The following is a 27,169-nucleotide window of genomic DNA, read 5'->3' on the forward strand; positions in this document are numbered from 1 at the left end:
CCGTAAAGATTTACACCCTCGGAAACCCTGTACAGGTTCGCTATGGGTCGGAACCGACTCGATGGCACTTAACAACAACAACAATGTAGATACTGTATAGTTACCACATGCGTAAGTAAACTGTGTATACAAAGGTGATAAACCATTACTTGTAAAAGGTAGCCATCGTTTATAGCTCATATTTCTTTGTACTACTTTTTTAGATAGCTAGATTTTTGCCATCAGTTGATTAGATTCCATTTTCTTTTTAACATTAAAATGTATCTTTTTTTTTTTTCAGATTAAGTTGAGTGAAGTTGTTGGCTCAGGAAAAGATGGCAGAATACTTAAAGAAGATATTCTCAACTATCTGGAAAAGCAGACAGGAGCTATATTACCTCCTTCACCCAAAGCTGAAATTATGCCGCCACCACCAAAACCGAAAGACAGGACTGTTCCTATGCCAGTGTCAAAACCTGCAGTATTCACAGGCAAAGACAGAACAGAACCCTTGAAAGGTAATAATAGTAATACTAACAGCAGTTCAAAGCAATAACATATTTATTTTGGGAGAAGATACTCTAAGAGATCTGTATATACAACAGAGTGTTTTCAATTCGTACAGAAAGAAAAATTCAGATTCAGCATATAACTGTTTTAAAATAAAATAAAATAGCCATTTACAAGGAAAGCTTCAGTTTATACTGTTAATTTCTGAGGAGTAATACTATGGCGGGTTTCTCTGAATATAGACTTGTATACTAGTAATTGTTCTGTTTGGTGGCTCACAGAGAGTATTTTAAACATACGTGATTTTTAGTTAAGTTTCAAAATAACTGTTTCTGATTTGTTACTTACAAACTGTTAGGATGATTACCTTCTGGGAGAGTAGGTTTCCAAGAAGGCCATTCAGCAAGATATGGCTTGTATCCTGGGGAAGTTCTTATATACCATCACATTTAACGAAGCACAGTGGCTCCAAAGGAAAAGCACAGGAATGCGAACCACAAGGTCAGCAGTTCAAGCCCACCAATCTCCGAGGGAGAAAGAAAGAAAGACTTTCTGCTCCTGCAAAGAATTATAGCCTCAGAAACCGTGTACAGGGTCATTATGAGTTGGAACGGCTTAGCATCGGCATCATACGTTACTGGTTACAGTTGTGAAATGAGTGGCTTCCAAGTTATGTTATTTAATGAAGGTGGTAGCTCCAGGAGGGAGAGTTTTATTGCGCAAGTAAACATGAGAACCCAAAAAACCCTGCAGCTAATCCTGACTCATGTTTCAGAGTAAAGCTGAGAAGTTTCAAGGCTAGGACCTTGTGGAAGCAGGTCTTTTCTCCAAGGTGCCCCTGGGTGGGTTCGAACAGTTAACCTTTAAGTTAGTAGCGTATTGCTTAACCCTTTGCACCACCCCTAAACCACATTAGAGAATCCTCTATTTTGGTTAGAAAAGGATATTGTTAAGAATTTTAAAACAATGAATTGAATGTTTTCCAGGCTTTCACAAAGCAATGGTGAAGTCCATGACTGCAGCCCTGAAGATTCCTCACTTTGGGTATTGTGATGAGGTTGACCTGACTGAACTGGTTAAGTTACGAGAAGAATTAAAACCTGTTGCTTTAGCTCGTGGAATTAAACTCTCCTTTATGCCCTTCTTTTTAAAGGTAAGATTCATTCACTTCAAACAAACATATGAATTTTGTTTTGAAAATATACAGTGTGTTAAATACAGGTTTGAATAAACTATCACTTCTCACCATATCATTAGTTAGAAAAATATAGAAACTGTTCTTTTACTTAACAGGAATTTATCAATTGAAATGCTTGCATCATATTTTTATTTACTTTATTGAGCGGTATGGAGATTAGTTTGATGAAGTTAGGCAAAAAGCCTTCTGTATTTTTGAAAGAATCACTTCAGCAAAGTCCTGATATGAGCTGAACGATACTTGGTATTGATCTGGCATGTGAGACACTAAAATGTATTTGTTTTTATTAATTGTATTGAGATTCCTGGGAATCATCTCCAGTGCTAGGATATGGACTAAGACATGTCACCTAGGCATGAGCAGCTTACCCTAATGGTACTTTTTTGAAGCAGCTACCATGTACCCAATTCCTTCAATGCATTTTGGACTTCCTCCCTGAGTATCATTGGCTCTTGTTCATATGGTATCTCTTGAAATGGTTGAACATTAACCATTTCCTTTTGATACAATGACTCTATGTGTTCCTTCCATCTTTTCTTGATGCCTTCATTCAATAATTTTCCCAGAGAATCTTTCAATAACAAAAGTCGAGGCTTGTTCCTTCCATCTTTTCTTGATGCCATCATTCAATAATTTTCCCAGAGAATCTTTCAATAACAAAAGTCGAGGCTTGAATTTTTTCTTTAGTTCCCCCAGCTTGAGAAATGCTGACCGTGTTCTTCCCTTTTGGTTATCCAACTCTAAATCTCTGCATAATATTTTATTATAGTATTTGGTATTATCTTCTCGAGCTGATTTTGAAATTTTCTGTTCAGCTCTTGGACCTCTTCAATTCTTCCATTTGCTTTAGCTTCTCTACGCTGGAGAGCAAGTTTCAGAGTCTCCTCTGACATCCATTTTTACCTTTTCCTTCTTTCTTGTCTTCTTAATGACTTTTTGCTCTGTTCATGTATGATGTTCTTGATGTCATCCCACAACTCTTCTGGTTGTATGCAGATGATACAACCTTGCTTGCTGAAAGTGAAGAGGACTAAAACTATTTACTGATGAAGATCAAAGAGCACAGCTTTACGTATGGATTACAACTCAATATAAAGAAAACAAAAATCCTCACCACTGGACCAATAAACAGCATTCTTATCAATGGAGAAGAGATTGAGGTTGTCAAGGACTTCATTCTTCTTGGATCAACTATCAACACTCATGGAAGCAACAGTCAAGAGATCAGACGACGTATTACATTGGGCAAATCTGCTGCACGGGAACTTTTTAAAGTATTGAAGAGCAGAGATGTCAGCTTGAGGACTAAGGTGAACCTGACCCAAGCCATGGTATTTTCAATAACCTCATATGGATGCAAAAGCTGGACAGTGAATAAGGAAGATCGTAGAAGAATGGATGCCTTTGAGTTGTGGTGTTGGAGGAGAATACTGAAAGTGCCATGGACTGCCAAAAGAACTAATAGATCTGTTTTGGAAGAAGTGCAACCAGAGTGCTTCTTGGAGGCCAAGATGGCTAGGCTTCGTCTCTCATACTTTGGACACATTGTCCGAATAAAACAGTCGCTGGAGAAGGATGGCATGCTGGGTAAGATGGAGGGTCAGAGAAAAAGAGGAAGACCCCTAAAGAGATGGATCAGCCAGGTGACATCATTGATGGCATCAAGTGTGGCAGCGGTAGTGAGGTTGGCCCAGGATCGGACATTGTTTTGTTCTGCTGTGCATGGGGTCGCTATGAGTCGGTTCTGACTCGATGGCACCTGACAACAACAACAACCACGTACCCAGCTAAGCATAGTCAATAAATTTCCTGTTTTAGTTCTTAGTGTAACCCTAACATATAAATAAGGATCCCTAGTAAAGAGCTCTGATAGCCTAGTGGTTACGAGTCAGGCTGCTAACCTCAGGGTCAGCAGTTCGAAACTACCAGCCGTTCTGCAGGAGAAAGATGAGACTTTCTGCTCCCATAAAGATTTACAGTCTCGGAACCCCTATACAGGGTCGCTATGAGTTGGAACGGACTCCACGGCACACAGCCACCACCAGTGACACAGTGGAGTACTGGTATGGCGCTGTAGGATCAACACTGGACTGGGAACCACAAGGTTGGCAGTTCAAACCCACTAGCTGCTCCTTGGAAACCCTGTATAGGGTTGCTGTGAGTCAGAACTGACTTCACAGCACATAATAACAACAGGGACACAATGGTTTAAGCACTCAGCTGCTAACCAAAAGATTGGCATTTTGAACCCATCCAATGACTCTGGGGGAAAAAAAAAGACTTGGCAATCTGGTCCCTTAAAGATTATAGCCTAGATAACCGTATGGGGAAGTTCTGCTTTGTCACACGGGGTCTCTATGAGCTAAAAATTGATTTGATGCACCTGACACCAACAAATGAATCTCATCATCCCCATTTTCTGACATATATAATTTATCAAGTTTATTACATTGTTTCCTAGTTCCTTTTAGTGATGTCCCATTCACTGCCTTCAGGATAGCTTATCAAGACCATGTACAAAGACTGCTACGAGTTCCCTGCTGCTTACTTCTCTGCCCTTGTTTCTTCTATAGCTCTTCCTTCTGATATTAAGCTGCTCAGTTGTTGGAATACGCTGTGATGCCTGGAGTGTTCCTTATCCCTTGATCAAATTTTTATCAAAAACATAGGGTAGCCATGAGCGAGAATTAACGCAATGCCAACTGCTACAGCACAGTATGTCTCTCTTATCTCCCTGCCATGCTAGCCTACACATGGTCTCATTGTTCTGGTAGAGGAGGAAGAAGGAAACAGCATTGCTCAAGCACTTTTTTTTAAGGTTTTTATTGTGGATTGAGTGAAAGTTTACAGGGCAGATCATCAGTTTCACATTCAACCATTCATATGACTGCTCAAGCACTTTTTATCCTCTGCTGTATCAAGTTAAATGACTAAGCTCGATGTTGCCACGGATATGGACAGGCATGTAAGATTAGGATATTATGTCTCCCAGACTGAGAGAGAAGAGTTTGAAGAGGGCATAAATGGAGTCCTGGTGTGGCATTGTGGGTTAATGCTCTGCACTGCAAGGTCGGTTTAAACTGAAAGGTCAGTAGTTCAAGTTCACCAGATGCTCCTTGGAAACCCTATACAGAGTTGCCATGAGTCAGAATTGACTTGACAGCATGTAACAACAATAAATGGAGACCTGGAATGGCACTGTGGGATAATGCACTGGACCATAAGGTCAGATGCTCAAATGCACTTCCTCACTTAACAACACAACAGATAACAGTCTATTCATCAAAGCAGTCAAATACAATAAGGGGTAGACAGACTATTGGATTAATAATTAAGAGCTCAATAATGGTTTTGTTGGTATGTGTTGTTGAGTCACTTCTTACTCATAGAGATCATGTATAGGGTTTTCAAGATTGACTGGTGGGTTTGAACAGTCTTGTGGTTATCAAGTCCAGTAGTTATCCTACAGCACCACACCAGGTACCATTAATGGCTTTGTTATTGTTAAGTACTGTCCAGTTGGTTCCAATACATAGCGACACTGTATCAGGTTTCTGAGGAGCAGTTGGTGGGTTTGAACTGCTGACCTTGTGGTTCACAGTCCAGTGCTGATCCTGAAGCACCACACCAGACCAAAATAATTCAGCATTGTTGGGACAGAAGCAATGAGTTGGGGAAGGAATAGGAATTGAGGAAGAAGAAACAATAGAAGAATGAAGTGAAAGGTAGTTAAGTTAGGAGGTACAAAGGATGGTTAGAGTGATTGTGTGCAAAGGAGATTGAGAAGAGGTTCCATCTGTCCCATCCTCTCCTGGAAACCCCCCAAGGAATAATTGAGCAGACATGTAGGCTGAGGGAAAGAACTTGAGGATGGAAAATTTTAAATATGTGAATGCAACAGACTGCTGAAGCATCAGGGTAAGAATAAGATATGAAGACCACAGTAGAGAAGTTTCCCATGAATGATCGGAGAACACTGAGTTTCTAACTGGGTCCCTCTTACTGAATCCTGGTGACAGCAGGTCTGATTTGAAGTAACCATAGACAGCTTTGGATTTCTTTTATTACTATCTTTCTTGTTCCAGACTGAATAGACTATCTGGCTTTATTTTGAAAACAATATATAGTCTGTTTTGTTATAAAATAGCATTCTTTTCTGCCTATATAAGTTTCAGAACATTACAAGTATTGTATAGAAAAAAAACAAAAAACTCTAATCCATTGTAGATCCACAGGGTTGGTGTGGGTTTTTTTTTTAATTATTATTTATTTTCTATTTTCATGTTTATACTCAAAATGCTGTTTTAATTGTAACACTTTAAGCTTAGTTAGGGATTTTTATAAGAAAGACCGAAATTACACTTACCAACCCAACTGCTAACACTTCATTTCAAGGATTTTTTTGTTGTTTTTTTTTCTGTCAAGGCCATAGACCCATAGACAAAAATAACAGCACAAGGTATGTAAAGAAATTTTTAATTGGGCTAGATGAGGGCATTAATGCAGTGAGATATTTTAAAAGAAATTTGAAGCGTTTTAATTTTCCTATTAAAATTTAATATAAAGCTTGGCAACCAAATATAATGTGTGAACTTTGGTTAGGTCCTGGATGAGAGGGAGAAACAGCTATAAGGAAGAGTGTGAAGGATAATCAGGGAAATCTGAATATGTACAGGAGAGGTGTGGTATCAAAGAGAGAAAGAAAGGAGAGATTAAAGGAAAGGAAGAAAAAGGAGAAAGAAATAAATGTCATTAAGATGTTCCAGCCTCTACCCTTATTGGTAAGAACATCAAGTGGGGTGGGACATATTAGGTGCTATTATTGAATCAATTTTACATTTCTTGGGTATGGTGGAAGGTTCTTGCTCTTAGGAAATGCATGTTGAAGTGCTTCCAGGTACCATATTATATCTGCAGCTTATTTTCAAATTATTGGGAGAGGGAAAAATGAAGAAAAATGCTAACAGTTGATGAGCATTAGGGATGCTCTGAACTTTTCTGAAGGTTTTAATTTTTTCAAAATAAATGATAAAAAAAATTAACTTGGGAATATATTACTAGGTAAAAATATGAAACCATGTAAACATTTATTCCTGCATTATGCCTTTTAATATAAAACAGTTCAAAACTCATTGTCATTTCATGTACTATGGTGGCTTGCATGCTGTTGTGAGGCTGGAAGCTATGCCATTGATGTTTTAAGTACCCTTGCTGCACAAGTTTTAGCAGAGCCTCCAGATTAAGAGACTAAAAAGAAAGACCTGGAAATCTACTTCTAAAACATGTGGTCAGTGAAAACTTTATGAATAATAGCAGAACATTGATATACAGGGCCAGAGATGAATCCCTCAGGATGGAGGGCACTCAAAATACGACTGGGGAAGAGCTGCCTCCTCAAAGTAGAGTTGACCTTAATGACATGGATAGAGTAAAGCTTTGGGGACCTATATTTGCTACTGTGGCATAAGAGAAAATGAGAAAAAACAGCTTCAAGTACTCATTAATAATTGGAATGTGAAGTGTACGAGGTATGAATCTAGGAAACTTGGAAGTTGTCAAAAACAAAATGGAACGTGTAAAGATTGACATCCTACACATTAGTAAGCTGAATTTTAGTATTATGTAACCCTATGGTGAATCTGAATAACAAGGTCAGCAGTTCAAACTCACCATCTGCTCCTTGAAAACCCATATACAGGGTTGCTATGAGTGGGAACTGACTCACCAGCACTTAGCAATAACAACAGCTATACTGGTATTCATCATTTTGAATTGGACAGTCATATGGTTACTATGCCAGGAACACAAAATTGTAGAGGATTGGCATCACATTCACAGTCAGAAAGAACACATCAAGATCTATCCTGAAGTACAAACTGTCAATGATAAGATAATGTACATACATCTATAGAAAGACCAATTAATACAAACATAATTCAGATTTACGAACCAACCACTAATGGCAAAGATGAAGAAATTGAAGATTTTGCAACTCCTGCAGTATGAAATTGATCCAGTGTACAACCACGATGCATTAATAATTACTGGTGATTGGAATATAAAAGTTGGAAACACTGACGGAACAGTAGTTGGAAACTGTGGCTGTTGTCAAACAATCCTGGAGATCACATGATAGGATTTTGCAAGGCCAGCGACTTATTCATTGTAAATACAGTTTTTGAACACCATTAATAGTGATTGTATACCTAGATTTTGTCACATGGAATACACAGGAATTGAATCAACTATATCTTTGGAAAAAAATTATAGAGAAACTCATTATTATCAGTCAGAACAAGGCCAGAAACTGACTGCAAAACAGACCATCAATTGCTTTTATACAAGTTCAAATTGAAGCTGAAGAAAATTAAAACATGTCCACAAGATCCAAAGTATGACCTTGATTGTATCCCACCTGAAGTTTAGAGATTAATCTCAAGAATAGATTTGATACATTAAACACTAGTGATCGCAAACCAGATGAGTTGTGGGGTGACATATGGGTAAGAACATCATACATCAAGAAGACAAAAGATCATTAGCAAGAAAGTAAAGAAAGAAAAGACCAAAACATGTTAGAAGAGACTCTAACTTGCTCTTGAATATAGAGTAGGTAACATGACTGGAAGAAATTATGAACAGATCTCAAAGGGCAGCTTGAAAAAATATATATATATAATTAAATGTGCAAAGATCTGGAACTAGAAAACCAAAAGAGAAGAACATACTCTACATTTCTCAACTTGAAAGGACTGAATAAAAAATTCAAGCCATGAGTCATATTGAAGGAATCTATGGGCAGGAAGCATCAAAAGAAGATGGAAAGACTACATAGAGTCTGTGCAAAAAACAACTGGTTGACTGACATTCAGACATTTCAGGAGATAACCTATGATCAAGGATCGATGGTACTGAAAGAAATCTAAGCTGTACTGAAAGCATTAGCAGAGAAGAAGTTTCCAGGAATTAATGGAATACAAACTGGCATGTTTCAACAAATGAATGCAAAACTGGAAATGCTCGTTAGTCTGTGCCAAGAAATTTGGAAGATAGTGACTTGGCCCTCCGAGTGGAATGGATCTATTATATGTGCCCATTCTAAAGAAAGGTGATCCAGTGGAATGTAGAAATTATCGAACAGTATTATTAATATCATATGCAAGTAAAATTTGGTTGGTAATAATTCAAAAACCATTTCAGCAGTATGTTGACAGGGAACTACTACCAGAAATTCAAGCCTGATTCAGAATAGGGTGTGCAATGAGGGATATCATTGCTAATGTCAGATGGATCTTGACTGAAAGCAGAGAATACCAGAAAGATGCTTACCTGTGTGCTGTTTTGTTTTTTTAAGTTTTTATTGTGATTTGAGTAAAAGGTTACAGGGCAGATCATCAGTTTTACATTCAATATATCATATACTTTGTTTCATTACAATGGTTATAATCCCCTCCATGTACCATCAGTTAACAGTATTTCTCGCTATTCATTTTAACTCCTTTTTTAAAAAAAAAAAAAAAACACTCAGGCATACATAATAATTTACACCACTTAAGGGCACATTCTGCAAGTCTACCTCCTGGCCACCAGCACCCAGTCCCTCTCTTTCCATGAATCTTGAGTCCTCAGCTGTACCCCCTCTCCATGTCCCCCATCTCTGCCTCCATTTCTGGTGTCACTGCTTCTCTGGATAGGGTCCCACATTCTGCTTGTGCTCTTCTCACTTGACGGTCCTAGGGTCCTCTGCTTCTGGAATGTAAGATTAACTACTCCCATACTTTAGTTACAAAACTTCTACCTTTGCAGCTTAACCTGTGTTTTATTGACTATGTAAAGACATTAGAATGAGGATCCTAACAAAGTATGGATAACATTGTGAAGAATGGTAATTCCAGAACACTTAATTGTATCATGCAGATCCTGTACACAGACCAAGAGCCAGGTGTTTTAACTAAACTAAGAGACATTGTGTGGTTTTAAATCAGGAAAGTTGTTTATCTGGGTTGTATCTGTTTACCATACAAGTGTGTTGTTGTTTAGTGCCGTTGAGTCAGTTCCGAATCATAGTGACCCTGTGTAACGTTTCCAAGGAGCTAGTGAGTTTGAACTGCCAACCTTGAGGTCAAGTGCTTATCCTACGTTGCCACACCAGAATTTAAGAGATACTGAGGGTTTGATTCTAGACCACCACAGTAAAACACATCACAATAAAATGAGTCATATGGATGTTTTTGTTTCTCTGTGCATATAAAAATTATGTTTACACTATAATATGCAATAAGTGTGCAGTAGCACTACAAAAAGATTTGAAATATTGCCAGGGTTACCAAAATGTGAGAGACATGAAGTGATCACCTGCTATTAGAAAAATGGTGCCAATAGGCTTGCCTGAGTCAGAGTTGCCACACATCTTCAATTTGAAAAAACTGCAACATCCGTTAAATGTAATAATGTGAAGTGTAATAAAACAAGGTTTGCCTGTACTTATTCAGTCTGTATGCTAAGCAAATAATCTGAGACTTTGCTGGACTATGTGAAGAGGAATGCAGCATCAGGATTGGAGGAAGAATCATTAACAACCGGCGATATGCAGATGCTACAGACTTTCTTGCTGAAAATGAAAATGATTTGAAGCAATTAATGATGAAAATCAAAGCCTATAGCTTTCAGCATGGATTATACCTCAACATAAATAAAACAAAAATTCTCACAACTAAACTATTAAGCAGCATTATGGTAAACAGAAAAGACTGAAGTTGTCAAGAATTTCATTTTACTTTAATCAACCTACCGTGGACACCCACTAAGACAGCAGTCAATAAATCAAACAGCATATTGCATTGGACCAGTCTGGTGGAAAAAACTCTTTAAAGTAATAAACAAAAAAGAGGTCATTTTGTGAACTAATGCGCTCCTGACCCAAACCAGGGTTCTTTCAATTGCCTCATATGCAGGGAAAGCTGGACGATGAATAAGGGAGAACAAGACAGAATCGATGCCTTTGAATTATGGTGTTGGCAAAAAATATTATTTAGACCATGGACTGCCAGAAGAACAAACAAATCTGTCTTGGAATGCACCTTAGAAGCGCAGATGGCAAGACTTCATTTCACATATTATGGACATGATGTCCTGAAGGACCAGTTCCTGAAGAAAGACATCATGCTTGACAAAGTAGAGCATGGGAAAAGGAAGGCCCTCAACAAGATGACTGACACTGTTAACAATGGGTTCAAACATAGCATGGCACAGGATGGCACAGGACTGGGCAGTTTTTCGTTCTGCTGTACTGAGTCAGAACCGACTTAACAGCAACCTAATAACTAACAACAGTTCAACAAAGGAATGGTATCAAGAAGAGAAGCTAGAGAGGGAGATATTGTGGAGAAATTGTAGTTTCTTAACAAATGAGATTGGTGTGAACTCTAAAGTAAATGGAACTAGCTCTGCTTTCACTGACTAAGTACATCAGGTAGCCTTTAATGTCACCACATTTTTTCCTTATTTTTTCTATATAAAGAAGTTTACCTGCCTATTTCTATTTGTATTTTAATTCAAAATGTATTATTTGAACTACAGGTTTACTTCTCATGGAAATGTTTGTTGTTAGGTGCCATTGAGTTGGTTCTTACTTATAGCAACCCTGTGTACAACACAATGAAATACTTCCCAGTCTAGCACCAGCCTCACAATTGTTGTTACGTTTGAGCCCATTGCGGATTGTGTTCTTCCATCTTATTGGAGGTCTCTTTTTTGCTGACTCTCCACTTTACCAGGCATGATGTCCTTCTGCAGGGACTGGTCCTTCTTGATAACACGAGACAAGAAGTCTCATCATCCTGGCCTGTAAAGAGCATAATGGCTGTACTTTTTCCAACACAGATTTCTTTGTTCTTCTAGCACTCCATGATACTTTTAATATTCTCATCTAACACCATAACTCAAATGCATCAGTTCTGTGGTCTTCCCTATTCTCACATGAATATGAGGCTATTGAAAATTCTATCACTTGTGTCAGGCGCATTTTAGTCTTCAAATTGACATCTTTACTCTTGAACACTAAAGAAGCTTTGGAAAGCAGATTTGCCTAATGAAATAAGTTGTTTGATTTCTTGACTGCTGCTTGCATGAGTGTTGATGGTTGATCCAAGCAAAATGAAGTCTTTGACAACTTCATTCTATTCTTCACTTATGATGCTGTTTATTGGTCCAGTGGTAAGGATTTTTACTTTTTGAATATTGAAGTAGAACCCATACTGTAGGCTGTGGTCTTTGATCTTCATCAGTAAATATTTTTAGTCCTCTTCAGTTTCAGCAAACAAGGCTATATCATCTGTATATCGCAGGTTGTTAATAGTCTTCCTATAGTCCTGATGCCATATTTTTCTTCATGTAATCAATCATCTCAGATTATTTGATCAGATTGAATAAGTATGGTGAAAGAATTCAACTCTGACACATACCATTCCTGATTTTAAACCATTCAGTATCCCCTTGTTCTGTTCGAGCAACTTCTTCTTGGTCTACTTACAGGTTCCTTATGAGTATTAAATGTTCGGGAATACTCATGCTTTGCAGTGTTATCCATAATTAATCATGACTCACACATTAGAAAGCCTTTGCATAGTCAATAGTGATAACATCTTTCTGATATTCTGTACTTTCAACCAAGATCCATCTGATACCAGCATCAATATCCCTTGTTCCACTTCCTTGTCTGAATCTAGCTTGAATTTATAGCAGTTCCCTGTTGATGTACCATTGCAGCTGTATTTTGAATGATCTTCAAAATTTTACTTGCCTGTGATTTTAGTGATACTGTTTGATGGTTTCTGCATTCGGTTTGATCACCACTCCTTGGAATGGCTACAGATATGGATCTCTTCCAATCAGTTGGGCAGATGACTATCTTCCAAATTTCTTGTCATAGATGATTGAGTGCCCCAGTGCTGCATTCAGTTTGTTGAAAGATTTCAACCTGTATCCCATCAATTCCCGGAGCATGTTCTTTGCTTCAGTGCACCTTGGACTTTTTCCTTCAGTATCATTCATTGGCTCTTGATCATTGCTACCTCTTGAAATGTTTCAACATCAAACATTTCTTTTTGGTACAATAACTCTGTGTATTCCCTCTATCTTCTTTTGATGTTTTCTACATCATTCAATATTTTACCCATAGAATCCTTCAGTAATTTTTTCTTCAGTTTTTTTAGCTTGAGAAATGCTGAGCTTGTTCTTCCCTTTTGATTTTCTAACTCCATGTCTTTGCATGTTTCATTATAATACTTGACTTTGTCTTCTTGAACTGCCCTTTGAAATTTTCTGTTCAGCTCTTTTACTTGCTTATTTCTTCCTTTCACTTTAGCACCTCTAAGCTGGAGAGCAAGTTAAAGAGTCTACTAATATCCATTTTATTTTATTTTTTCTTGTTTTCTTAATGACATTTTTATGATGTTCTTTTTTTTAACAACAACAACATGTGCTTTATTATATATATGGGCATACGGTCAAATCGATGCATACGCATCTGCATACACACACATATATATATATATATGCATACCTATGCACATACATGCCTACATACATATAAAGGTAAGTAAAAAATTATCTGCATTCTGGGTGTAGAATTGAATCAACTTTAAGAAAAGAAAAACATATATTTATTTTTACATAATCTCCTTCTTTTCAATACACTCTGTCCATCTATCAACAAGCTTTCATATTCCCTTATTTTAAAATGTTTTAAGCTGAGCTATGAGCCACAAATGCACCACTATCTTCACTTCTTCTCCAGAGGTGAATTTTTGTCCTCAAAGGGCTGCTTTCAGGGGACCAAACAGGTGAAAGTACCATGAAGCAAGATCAGGACTATAGGGAGGATGCTTTAACACCTCAAAACTAAGTTTTTGCAGAGTGTCAACAGTGTGGGCAGAGGTGTGAGGACAAGCACTGTCATGCAAAAGCCTAAAGCCCTTGGATAGCAGTTCTCTGCATTTAATCTGAAATTGAGACTTCAGCTCTTCAATGAGCATCTCACTGTAATGAGTACTGTTGATTGTTGAATGTTTTTCCTGATAATATTATAATACTGGTCCTTGAGAATCTCAGAAAACTGTAAGCATTAGTTTTCCAGTTGATGGTTGACTTTTTTTTGTTTTGTGTTAAGTTTTTATTGTGAATTGAGTGAAACTTTACAGGGCAGATCATCAGTTTTACATTCAACAAATCATATACCTTTTTTCATTACAATGATTATAATCTCCTCCATGTATCATCAGATAACAGTATTTCTCTCTATTCACTTTAGCTCTTTTTTTTTTTTTTAAACACTCAGGCATATATAATAGTTTACACTACCAAAGGACACAGTCTGCAAACCTGCCTCCTGGCCACCAGCTCTCAGCCCCTCTCTTCCCATGAATCTAGAGTCCTTAGATGTTCCCTCTCTCCATGTCCCCATCTCTTCCTCCATGTGTGGTGTCGCTGCTTCTCTGGATAAGGGCTCACATTCCACTTGTGCTCTTCTCCCTTGATGGTCCTCGGGTCCTTTGTTTCTGGACTGTATGATTAACTGTTCACCCATTTTCATACAAAACTTCTAAACTTCTATCTTTACAATTGTGACAGTCACAGTTAGTCACGATAACTATTACTATCGAATCATAAGACTCTTATCCCCATCTCTTTTAACCAGACCCATCTAGACGAGATGAAAACTATTCAGTGGGGACTCTTTCTTCCCCCCCACACTCTTAAACTAACCTCCCTCTTGAAACTTGTAAGCCTTTGTGCCTTTATCACCCCCTCATTTTAGGTAGCCACTGTCTAAGTGGCTTGTCCCTATCTATCCTGTGTACAGAAGGGATAGCACCGATACTTGGTATGAAGACTCCTTCACTCTCTGTTGGTATTTAGAGTTAATACCTCTATAAGTGTAAGTCAAGTTTATCAAATTGTAGTAACTTATCCTCATTTCCTTTATCAGAAATTGTTTTTTTATCTTTCTCTAGTCAAGTTCAGATTATCACACCATCAAGGCTAGGTCAAATGGATACCGTCTGCAAGTTTGGGTGTTCTTTTGCAGCTCCCCTCACTTCAATCAGCTGGATGCTTCACTCTCAACTCTAGCCCCTCTGTGGCTATATCCTTGTCCATGGGCTCAGGTGTCCCCAGGTCTCAACACACTTTGGACCAACCAGCCCTTCCTCTTCTCTCTCTCATCTCCAGATCAATGGGGGTCTACAGAACGTAGTTGAACTCAGCCCATTTCTTCATTGCTGCCTTTTCCCCTCTTCCACTCACCAGTAGACCAATGTGGTCGCCAGCAAGCTTACATGCCTGTTTGTGTGTTCCCTTTGAGCTTCAGTCTTAGAGGGGGTTTATGATATTCTTGATGTCATCCCTCAACTCTTTAGGTCTTTGGTCATCAGTGTCTAGTGCTGTTCTTGAGATGGTCTCTAAATTCAAGTGGGATACATTCAACGTCACATTTTGGCTCTCAGAGACTTGTTTTCATTTTCTTCAGCTTCAGCTTGAGCTTACATATGAGCAATTGGTCTGTTCCACATTCTACAGTTGGCCTTTTGGCTAATAGCATTGAGCTTTTCCACCTTATCTTCTCACAGAGATAGTCAGTTTGATTTCTGTGTATCCCATCTGGTGATATCCATATATCTAGTCATCTTTTATGTTGTTTAAAAAGGTATTTTCAATGAAGACGTCATTAGTCTTGAAAATTCTATCATGCAATCTCAGCATGAATTCTGTTACCATGACTTTATTTTCCAATTACTTGTCCTTCCTCTTTGTTTTCAACCTTTGCACTCCAGTCACCAGTATTTATCAGTACAACTTGATTATATATTTGATCAATTTTGCACCGAAGAAGTTGGTAGAATTTTTCAATTTCATCTTCACTGACTTTAGTGGTTGTTGCATACATTTGAATAATAGTGGTATTATAGGTCTTCCTTGTGACTTTGGTGTGGAGCTGTGGGTTAATGCACTGGACCATAAGGTCCTCCTTGTAGGTGTATGGATATTATCCTATCACAGAGAGCATTGTACTTCAAGATGCTCTTTTAGATGATGAATGTAATGCCATTCCTTTTTAGTTTGTTGTTCCTGGCAAAGTAAGCTATATCATTGTCAGATTCAAAATAGCCAATACCACTCCATTTCAGTTCACTAATGCCTAGTCCTGGTGTGGCTCTGTGGGATGATGCACTGGACCACAAGATCAGATTGAACTGCAGGGTCGGCGGTTCACACTCACCAGCCGCTCCTCAGAAACCTTATGCAGAGTTGCTGTGAGTCAGAATCCACTCAATAGCACTTAACAGTGACAATGCCTAGGATATTGGTCTTTATGCATTCCATTTCATTTTTTAACATGTTCAGTTTTCCTAGATTCAGACTCTGTACATTCCATGTTCCAGCTATTAGTGGATATTTACAACTGTTTCCCCTCATTTTGAGTTGTGCCCTATCAGCAAAGGAAGGTCCTCAAAGTGTACTCCATTCATGTCATCACAGTCAACTCTACTTTGAGGAGGCAGCTCTTGCCCAGTCGTTTTTTTAGTACCTGCCAACCTGAGGTGCTCATCTTCCAGCACAAAATCAGGCAATGTTCTGCTGCTATTCATAAGGCTCTCAGTGGCTAGACGTTCAGAACTAGTCTACCTCTCCATCTTCCTAGTCTGTCTTAGTCTGGAAGCTCAATTAAAACTTGTCTACCATGTGTGACCCTGCTGGTGTTTAAAATACTGGTGCCATAGTTTCTAGCATCACAGCAACACACAAGGCACCACAGTAGGACAAACTGACAGATGGGTGGTAGGTGGAAATATTAAGACTGCATATCATGAAATATCCAAAGACAGTTTCTTTGAAACGTTGATCAGCTTGTATAGTCATTTTGAAAATCTCTTTAATCTTTGCAAGCTGCCTGAATTTTTTTCTCTTTTATTCTTAAATGATTGGAGTGACGTAGTTCCACATTGCTTGAAGGTTACATTTAGAGTAATTGGTCTAGGTACATGTACACTTGAAATTAAATGCAGCAGAAATAAGTTTTGTCGTTGCTTTACACCTTGTCTTTTAACTTCAAATCCTCTGTTCCTCTGAATGAAAAATTCTAAATTTGTTTCTCTTTCTGTTAAACAGGCTGCTTCCTTGGGATTACTACAGTTTCCTATCCTTAATGCTTCTGTGGATGAAGCTTGCCAGAACATAACATATAAGGTTTGTTATACATTATGAAAATGTTCCCGATAAATATAGAACATGGTATAAATGTGCCTGTAGATTAGAGATGTTTCCATTGTATCTCAAATAGTGATCTTTTTTAGATTACAATTAAAGGTCTGGTATAAAATGATAGTGAAACCTGTGAGAGCTGGAACTCAATGGGAAAGCCTTATTTTTCCAGGTTTTGCAAGTTTCCCTCCTTTGATAGGGTATATAGTCTTACAACTAGTGGAAAGTATTTGAGTTTTCCTTTTATGGCAGGTTTCTGCCTTATACAGATTCTGGGTTTTTCAGGTTTTACTGTATTATATTTAAGTATGTTCATGTTGTTAAGTGTAGTCAAATTGATTCCAACCCATAGCAACCCTGTATACAGTTTCCAAGGAGTGGCTGGTGAGTTTAAACTGCTGACTTTGCAGTTCAAATCAACCTTTCAATCCAGTACTTATCCTTCAGCACCACACCAGGAATCCTAATTTAAGTATAATTTATTGTGTGTACTACTCAGTAATAATACTGTTCACATTTCCATTTTTAAGCCCTTTTGGTTTTCTGCTAAAGATAATGGAAATATACTTCTGTGAGGCAATGGGTTATGTTACGTATCCTACATACCTTCCCCCCAAAAAGATGAAGCTCTTTCTCAAAACACTCTCTCCTGGAATTTTTAAAACAAGATAATTTATAATAGAAAAGTGGTGAGCATTTGAATTCAGTTTGAGTGAACTCTCCTGTTTGGAGTAAAAATTTTTACGACTGATAACTTTTGGGGTGCTGTTGATACTTATTTATATCTCATTAGCTATATATGTATAACCAGAAAGCTTATTACTGTCAGTAAATTGTTATCTTTCTCAAAAAAAAAAAAAAAATTTAAAGCTTGTTTAAAACTTTTTTTAAAAATCTTTGTCAATCTGTTGAAAATGAATTTTGATAGTTGTTTTGACCCATTCTTTCCTGTAGCTTATTTATTATAAGGGCTTCTAATTTTACTCTGTAGGCTTCTCATAATATTGGAATAGCAATGGATACTGAGCAGGGGTTGATCGTCCCAAATGTGAAAAACATACAGATCCGCTCCATATTTGAGATCGCCACTGAATTGAACCGCCTCCAAGAATTGGGCTCTGCAGGTCAGCTTGGAACTGCTGATATTACTGGAGGGACATTCACTCTTTCTAACATTGGCTCTGTGAGTAATACTGATGTTCATATTTATAAATCATAGCTTAAGATTTCTGATCGTTTATTTATTTAAAAACATAAAATGCCATTTGCCATTTGTCCCCACCAAAGTATCATTTTTTAACTGTATTATTTGTTTTAGATTGGTGGTACTTATGCCAAACCTGTGATAATGCCCCCTGAAGTAGCAATTGGGGCTCTTGGATCAATTAAGGTATGTTTATTAAATAATTGAAAAATAGTCTTCTAGGCCAATTGGGGAGAGATAAACACAAACACAAAGGAGAGTAACTATTTCTGAGGTTTCTTCCTCACTCTGTGGGTTTGAGTGTGTAAAGTTTGACTCAGTAAGCCTATATTTCTTCCTACGAGCTAGGCCTGCAATTCCAGTGACTGACTTGGCATATGACAAATGGTGATGATCTGAATTGTTTCTGTGTAGATCAACCATTGTGGGTCATGCTAGGTACACGTTGTGTTTAAGGATAAGCACAGATACAAGGGGGCTTCTAAAAGTTTGTGGAAAATTACAGTATCTTTTCATTCCATTTTCCAAGAACGGTGTAAAGCCCCCTTGTGGAGTTATTTTGCTTCTGTCAAAATAACTTGATTTTCTTTTATTTTATTACTTATCTTTTATAGTAATCCCTTCCAAAATGTTATTTGTAAGAAAATGGAACACTGCTTTGAATATTTTTCTCAAACTTCACCTTGTTCAAAATCATTGGAAGTGCTAGTTAAAAACACAGATTTCTTGAACTTGAAAAAGAGCCCCAAGACCTTAGGTCTTAAGCAAGAACCTAGACAGTTCCAACACAGGTGAATCTGGGATCGTAATTAGGGTTGCTATGATTCTTAACTCAGGCTGCACATTAGAATGCCCTGGGAGAGCTTTCACAAACTATGCTCAAGCTGTCCCAATACCAGCTGAATCAGAATTTAGGGGGATTGGATCCTGGGCATCTCTATTAACTCAATTGAGAATCACTGAGTTAAAAAAAGAAAAAAGCTCCGGCTTTATATTACGTTGATACCACCTTTATTGAATGCCATTTGGTTTTAATTACTACATTAACCTTGGTTTGGCTCTTCATGCTTTAAGGCAGTGGTAGGAAACATCAGTCCATGGACCAGGAAAGGTCTGTGAATTCATTTGATCTGGCCCTGCTAAGGCAGCCACAGTTCCAGTTATCACACTGGTGGTGGTTATGTGCCGTGGAGTCGGTTCCCACTCATAGCGACCCTTTATAGGTTTTCTGAGGATGTAAATCTTTACGGGAGCAGAAAGCCTCATCTTTCTCCCACAGAATGGCTGGTAGTTTCAAACTGCTGAGCATGACGTTAATACACCGACTCATAACTACTATGCTACCAGATCTCCTTAGCCATCACATTAGGAATGAGGTAATTAAATGTTTGACCAAATAAAGTTTAAGTTTATAATTTTGTATGGCCTGCAAATAATGTTATAAATATCTAAATGGCCCTTAGCAACAAAAGGTTCTCCACCTCTGCTTTAAGGAGAACCTTTCTTCATATTTAGTGCTTCCACATTGCATATCTCTGACTTATCTTTCACGAATCTACTTTTAGGTTGATACCCTAAACACTCACAAACATTCATTCCCTTTCTAGCAGACAGCTCCTTAGCTGCTAAGTTACCTCCTCTTCCTAGTATCCACTTTCCTGTCCATCAAACTGAGGAGATGGGAGGGGAAAAGCACACAAGGTTACAGCACTTATGATCACAGGATGAAACCGTTCTTTCCAAATTCAGTTTCTCTCAATGGTAACTTTTCTATCACCCATTCTCCTCATGACAAAAACTCAGTATTTGATTCTCACAAAATTCTTAGGTGGTCTGGTAGTGTAGTGGTTACGAATTGAGCTGCTAACCTCAGAGTCAGCAGTTCGAAACCACCAGCTGTTCTGCAGGAGAAATATGAGGCTGTCTGAGCCTGCAAAGATTTACAGCCTCCAAAACCCTGTACAGGGTTGCTATGAGTCGGAACCGACTCCATTGCATATAACCACCACCACGTTTCCAAATCACCACAACTATTTGACAAAGTTTCTTTATTTTTTCCCTAAAGAGAGTTTTTGGAAAATTCTTTAGAGATGTTTTTACAGAGTTATCATTCCCATGATATCTTCAACCTCTGAGGCTTAGCTTTTGGTGTGTATATGTACACAGTGACCTAATTTGTTGGGTAAGAACAAATATTATTTCATTTCTGTCTCCTTTTATGTCATTTCTCCTTTGCTGTTTTCTGTTTTCACTGTACATTTTTAAACTTCTTGTTGTGCAATTATTCTTGAGTACCTTCAACCAAATGAAACCTAGTGTGCTCAAGTCAGTTCTAACTCATGGTGAGCCCATGTGTTTCAGTGCACACTACTCCTTAAGTTTTGCTTGACTGTAATCCTTGTGGAGGAAGACGGATGGCCCTTTCTATTCGGCACTGCTGAGTGGTTCATTCCGCCAACCTTTGGGTCAGTAGTGGAGCACTGACCATTTGTACCACCCAGGGACCTCTGAGTAACCTCTGTGTTACTCAGCTTAGAGCCTGTCTTCCTTGACCCACTAGCAGCACTTGAGACAATCACTCATACCTCCTTGGAACACTTGCTTCGTTTTGGCTTGCAGAATACCATACTATCCTGGTTTTCTTCCTGTCTCACTGCCAATCTCCCTGAGTAACACACCTCTGCATAGTCCCAATCTCAAAACATTGCCCCAAGGCTTAGTCCTGACCTTTTTCTTTATCTATACTCAATGCCTCGGTGATCTGATCCATTTATATACTAATGCCTACCTACTCTTTGAACTATAAACACATATATTCTGATTGAATGTCTAATGTGGTAGTGGTGGTGGTTTTGTGCCGTGGAATCAGTACCAACTCATAGCGAACCTGTATAAGGTTTCCAAGGCTGTAAATCTTTACTGGAGCAGAAAGTATCATCTTTCTCCCACAGAGCAGCTGGGAGATTCAAATTGCTCACCTTGTGTTTAGCAGCCCAACTTATAACCCACTACACTACCAGAGTTCTTTGCTTGAATGTCTAAAAATCATTGTGAATTTTGACATGTCCAAAACTGAACCCTTGCTTCACCATCTCCTACCCTTAAACTTGCTCATCCCCTGTTAGTGAATGGTCATTCTAGTAAGAAACCTCCAGTTAACTTCCCATATCACAGAATAAAAGACAAAATTCCCCATTGGCCTGCACTAGTGCTGCTCAGAGTGTGATCAGGACCTATGTTGGCCCATGGTTGCTATGTATGGGAGTGAAGAGATAAGTACAGAAAGAGAGACGAGGGCTGCAAATTTTCACAGGATTATTTTATATTAGTTAAATCTAATAATGAAAATTGGGATTTGAATTTTGTATGTCTTCTTCTATTGCAGTTTTCTAGTAACTCGTTTTTAATGTATTTTATTTAAAACAAAACAAAAAAGCCTGCAAGAAGACATGACTAAAAGAAGACCAATACCCCTCATAAACATGGATGAAAAAAGTCTCAGCAAAATCCAAGCCAAAATATCAAAAAAATAATACTTCATGACCAAGTGGGATTATACCGGGTATACAAAGATGGCTCAATATTAGAAAAACAATCAACATAATCTACCACATAAATAAAAAGAAAAGAAGTGCGTGATCATAACAGTTGATTCAGAAAAGGCATTTGGCAACATCCATTCCTGATAAAAACATTCATCAAGATAGGAATAGAAGGGAAATTCCTCAACCTAAGTCAAAGCATATATTCAAATCCAACAGCCATTACTCTCAATGGAGAGAAACTGAAAGTATTCCACTTGTGAACAAGAACTTAGCAGAGGTGTCCTTTATCACCACTCTTGTTCAATATTACATTGGAAGTCTTAGCCAGAGATAAGGCAAGATAGGAAAATTAAAGGCATCCAAATTGGCAAAGAAGAAGTATAACTCTCTATATTTGCAGATGATATGATTTTATACATAGAAAAGCCCAAAGACTCAATAAGAAAATTATTGGAACTCATTGAAAGGCAGCAAAGTGGCAGGGTACAAGATCAATATACAAAAATCAGTCCTCTACTAATAAAGCTCTGAAAAGGAAGTTAAGAAAACAATACCATTTACAATAGCCACCAAAAAGATGAAATACTTAGGACTAAATCTAGCCAGAGAAACAAAAGAGAATTACAAAACACTACTCCAAGAAACAAAAAGAGATGTACAGAAATGTAAGAATATACCATACTCATGGATAGGAAAATGTAACATTGTGAAAATGCCAACACTACCCAAAGCAATCTATAGATGTAATGTAATCCCAATCCAGATTCCAACAACATTGTTTAAAGAGATGGAAAAATGATCACAATGTTTATATGGAAAGGAAAGAAACCTCAGATAAGTAAAGCATTGCTTAAGAAGAACAAAACTGGATACCTCTCACTTCCTGATCTCAAAATCTACTGTATAGCCACAGTGGTCAAAACAGTGGCACTGGTACAAAGAATGATACATAGAGCCATGGAATAGAATTGAGGACCCAGAAGTAAACCCATCCACATACAGCTGATTTTTTTTCTTTCTTTTCTTTTTTTTTTTTCTTAAATGTTTTATTGTGAATTATGTGATAGTTTACATGGGAGAACATTAGTTTTACATTACTCTATCGTATATTGTCTCATTGCCATGGTTACAATCCCCTCCATGCAATCCTCCCCCGTACCCCCCAGGTCTTCAGCACACAGTCGCTCTTCCTCTCTGGATCTAAAGTCTCCAGCTGCTCCATCACTCCACATCATCATCTCTGCCTCCATTTCAGGCATCACTGCTTCTCTGGGTAGGGTCCCACTCTCTGCTCTTCTCCCTTGATGGTCCTAGGAACCTCCGCTCCTAGACTGAAAAGTTAATCACTCCCCTCCTTGCTATAAAACGTCTACCTTTACATTTCCAACCCTCACAATCAGTCCTGATAATAATTATTCACTATTGTATCACAAGAGACCCGTCTGCATTTCATTGCATCAGCCCTGCCTAGTCAGATTGAATACTACTCACTGGAGATTCTACCTTCCTCCAGGCCCTCTGGATCTAGGTTCCCTCTTGAAAGCTTACAGCTGATTTTTGACATAGGGCCAAAATACATTAAATGGGGATGAGATAGTTTCTTCAATAGATGTTGCTGGGAAAACGGGAAATCCATTTGCAGAAGAATGTAATAGACCCATATCTCACACCATATAAAAAAAACAAACTCAACGTGGATTAAAGACTATAGAATATGTTGAACTGTGAAGATCACCAAAGAAAAGATGGGAACAAAATTTAGGAACTCTAATACATGGCCGAATACAATGTCAAACATAACTGAAAACATACAAACAGTACAAGACAAAATAGATGCCTGGGACTACCTAAAAAATCAGATACTTACATGCACCAAAAGAGTAAAAATACAGCCCACAGACTGGGAACTTTTTTTTGCAATGATATAACAGACAAGGGACTAATTTATAGGAAACTACAATACTTGTACAAGAAAAAGACAACCCAACTGAAAAACGGGCAGAGGACATGAACAGACATTCAGACAGACGACAAACATGAGGAAATGTTCATGATCATTAGTCGTTGTTGTTATTAAGTGTCATCAAGTCGGTTCCGACCCATAGCGACCCTGGGTAGGGTTTCCAAGGAGCAGCTGGTGAGCTTGAACTGCCAACCTTATAGTTCAAATGGCTTTGCAGTCTGGCGCATTAACCCACAGCGCCACACCAGGACGCCATTAGTCATTAGAGAGATGCAAATCAAAACAATGATGAGATATCATCTCACCCCAGCAGTAATAGCAAAGATATGAAAAACACAAAACAGCAAATGTTGGAGAGAGTCTGGAGAGACTGGGACCCTCCTACATTGCTGGTGGGTATATAAAATGATACAACCAATATGGAAAACTTGCTCAAAAAGTTGGAAGTAGAAATACCATGGTGGTGGTGGTTATGTGCCATGGAGTTGGTTCCGACTCATAGTGACCCTGTACATCTTTATTGGAGCATAAAGCCTTATCTTTCTCCTGTGGAACAGCTGGTAGTTTCAAACTGCTCACACTGAGATTAGCAGCCCTATTCATAACCACTACGCTACCAGAGCTCCCTAGAATCTCTCTATTTAGTATATATCCACAAGAAATAAGAGCCAGGACACTAGTAGATAATATGCATGCCCATGTTTGTCACAGCACTATTCATAATAGCAGAAAGATGAAGACAGCCTTAATACCTACCAATGGAAGAATGGATAAACAAAATCTTTGGTACATACACAATGGAATACTATGCAATGGTGACGAATAAAGATAAATCTACAAATCACCTCAGAACATGGATGAACCTAGAGCACATTATTCTGAGTGTAAGTAGTCACAAAAGGACAGACAGTATATGAGACCACTATTGTAAGAACCCAAGAAAAAGTTTTCATGTTAAGAGAAACATTCTTTGATGGTTACCAGGTATGGGAGGGAGAGGAAAATAGACACTGGCTAGAGGGGAGACTCATATTAACTAGGATGTTGGGGAGGCCAGTGTGCAAGAGACGGAGGTTGGCAGAAGAATGATGAAGGTAGATGAAGACACAGGGAGATATGCAAGGGTTAAATGAGATAGAGGTAAGTAGTGTTCCATATACAACCTGAAACAGCAGTGTTCTGTGGGCAGATTCATGGACAGATTCACAGGCTGAATGGCTAGTGGGAGCATACTCACAATTACATAAGGGATTGAAAGAGAAAAAAGTAGTCTGCAGTGAATTAAACTTTTTTTAAAATTGTTTACCAAAGACAGTTTGCAAAGCACTGTCCTTAATGATGTGTCCAACATCACTCTTCTGTGACCTCGCTCATCTCCCTTCCCACCAACTCCTGCCCCCCTACTGCAGGCACCAGGAGCTCTTCTCCTCAGTCTCTTCCTCCAGGTGAAGCTTTCCCCTCACAGTTTGTCCAAAAATGCTACCTATCTCCTGCCTCTACCTCTTGCCGATATCCTCTGTCCCTTTTCCAAGCTGCTGTTTTGTTTTTCTGTGCACTTTTTTTCACTGTTTAACACATTATATAGTTTTGTTTATTTGCCTTGTCTCTCCCCATGAAAATATTAACTATAAGAAGGCAAAGACCTTTGTTTTGTCTAGCCACAGAGCCTAGAAGATCCGACTAGGTGTTTTATAAATATTTGTTAAGTAATTGAAGTCCAAGATAAAATTAAATGTATGCCTGGAAATTTTATATGTGACAGGAAATAACTTGGAGAAATCCTGCAAAATTGAGGCATGTACACACAGATGGAAGAAGTATGAGCATTTCCAGAAGGCATCTAGGATACTCATTTACTTCCTATTGCTGGGAAGGGGTCTGTCTGCTTTTATGCCACTACTACTGCTAGAACTTGAGTTTTGAACACATGAAGGTTTACTCTTTGCTCTTTTCCTTATTTCTAGGCTCTTCCTCGATTTAACCAGAAAGGGGACGTATATAAGGCCCAGATAATGAACGTGAGCTGGTCAGCCGATCACAGAGTTATTGATGGTGCTACAATGTCCCGCTTCTCTAATTTGTGGAAATCTTATTTAGAAAACCCAGCTTTTATGCTACTAGATCTGAAATGAAGATGGATAAGATATCCTGGAACTTTTTACACTTCCAAAGAACACGAGTATGTAAAGCCTCGCTGTACCAGCACATGTTCTTCATTGTAATCTGTATTATAAAATGATTTGTATGACATGATTAAGGTTCTAAGGCACAATATTTATCACTGTTCTGTTAGACTTTTTACTGAAAATGAATAATGGTGTGATAGTTCTCCTAGAACTGTTCTGTCACAATTTATAGGTCATAGTGTGACTTAGTATGTTGCTGAGATCTTTGTGTCAACGAATTGAAACTGGCAAGGCCATCATATTAATGTTACGAGAAAACAGCTTTACACAGTATTTGTCCTATCTTTTTTTTTTTTCCTTTTTTAACAGACTCTTAGTGAAACTTTTCATTTAACTACTCTTAGTTGGAAAAATGAATTTATATATAAAAATGTTTTCCATTATCCCATAATAATGCAAATTATTATATGAAATAAGTGCAATTATCCTTACCTTTTAAGATATACAGGAGTATATTCTTTCTCTATGGCAATTATCATCTGTAAATGTCTTATTTTTATAAAAACATCTTTTCAAAGGAAGAACTAATAAGTTGATCATTAAACTCCTCAATTATGTTTTATAATCAGTAAGATTATTAACGATATTTGTTTAAAATGGCTAAACTTTTAGAATTTTGGTGGTATTTTGGTGTTTCGCTGGAAAAACTTCTCTTTCACAAATTTGCTTTGTGTAAGGACAGTACTTAAAATGTACCAGCCTCTGTCATTTATTACATCACAAATCTACTGCCTTTTAACGTTATTAGCCTTAAACTAAAATATAGAATGATGTTATTGTTAAGCACTGTCTAGTCGGTTCTGACTCATAGCAATCCTATTTATAACGTTGTGAGGAGCAGCTAGTGAGTTTGAACTGCCAACCTTGTGGTTCAAACTGGCCTTGCGGTCCAGTGCTTATCCCATTCTATCCTCTGTCTCCTGAGTGGGAATGAGAATAATAGGAGAGAGAAGGATTTAATGAATATTATGGACAAAAAAATAAAATCATAAGTGTGATACAGTAATAAAGGCATCAAAATGATCATTCTGTTAGAGGCCCACTATTAGAAGTAATTTCAAAATGAATAGTCTAACATTTTCATTTGCATTAAGAAATCCAAGTTATTTTTAATACTGTGCAAATGAATATTACTTGCCAAATTTAGTTGTTCAAGTGAATTATTTGACAGTAAAAAAGTCATTTTGATGTTCCCTTGATTTATTTTTCAAAATAGAAATAATTGTTAAATCACAAAATAATAAACATCAAGTTACAAAGAAAATAAAATCTTTCATAATTCTACCACTAGTAAGATTTTAATCATGTAACTGTATACATAGG

At 37.9% G+C, this 27,169-nt stretch overlaps 1 protein-coding gene across 1 annotated transcript in view; it reads left to right on the forward strand.

Annotated features, from left to right (window-relative positions):
• Positions 1 to 26,078, forward strand: part of DBT (dihydrolipoamide branched chain transacylase E2) — a 70,390-nt gene extending 44,312 nt beyond the window's left edge. The window contains exons 6-11 of the mRNA XM_006830918.1: positions 281 to 497; positions 1,476 to 1,642; positions 16,856 to 16,933; positions 17,940 to 18,131; positions 18,267 to 18,338; positions 25,625 to 26,078. Of these exons, the coding sequence (XP_006830981.1) occupies positions 281 to 497; positions 1,476 to 1,642; positions 16,856 to 16,933; positions 17,940 to 18,131; positions 18,267 to 18,338; positions 25,625 to 25,792 (894 nt within the window). The 3' untranslated portion in view covers positions 25,793 to 26,078. The remainder of the gene's footprint in view (positions 1 to 280; positions 498 to 1,475; positions 1,643 to 16,855; positions 16,934 to 17,939; positions 18,132 to 18,266; positions 18,339 to 25,624) is intronic.
• The last annotated feature ends 1,091 nt before the right edge of the window (positions 26,079 to 27,169 follow it).

The sequence above is a fragment of the Chrysochloris asiatica genome, unplaced genomic scaffold (assembly GCF_000296735.1).
Source record: "Chrysochloris asiatica unplaced genomic scaffold, ChrAsi1.0 scaffold00002, whole genome shotgun sequence".
Classification (NCBI taxonomy): Eukaryota; Metazoa; Chordata; class Mammalia; order Afrosoricida; family Chrysochloridae; genus Chrysochloris; species Chrysochloris asiatica.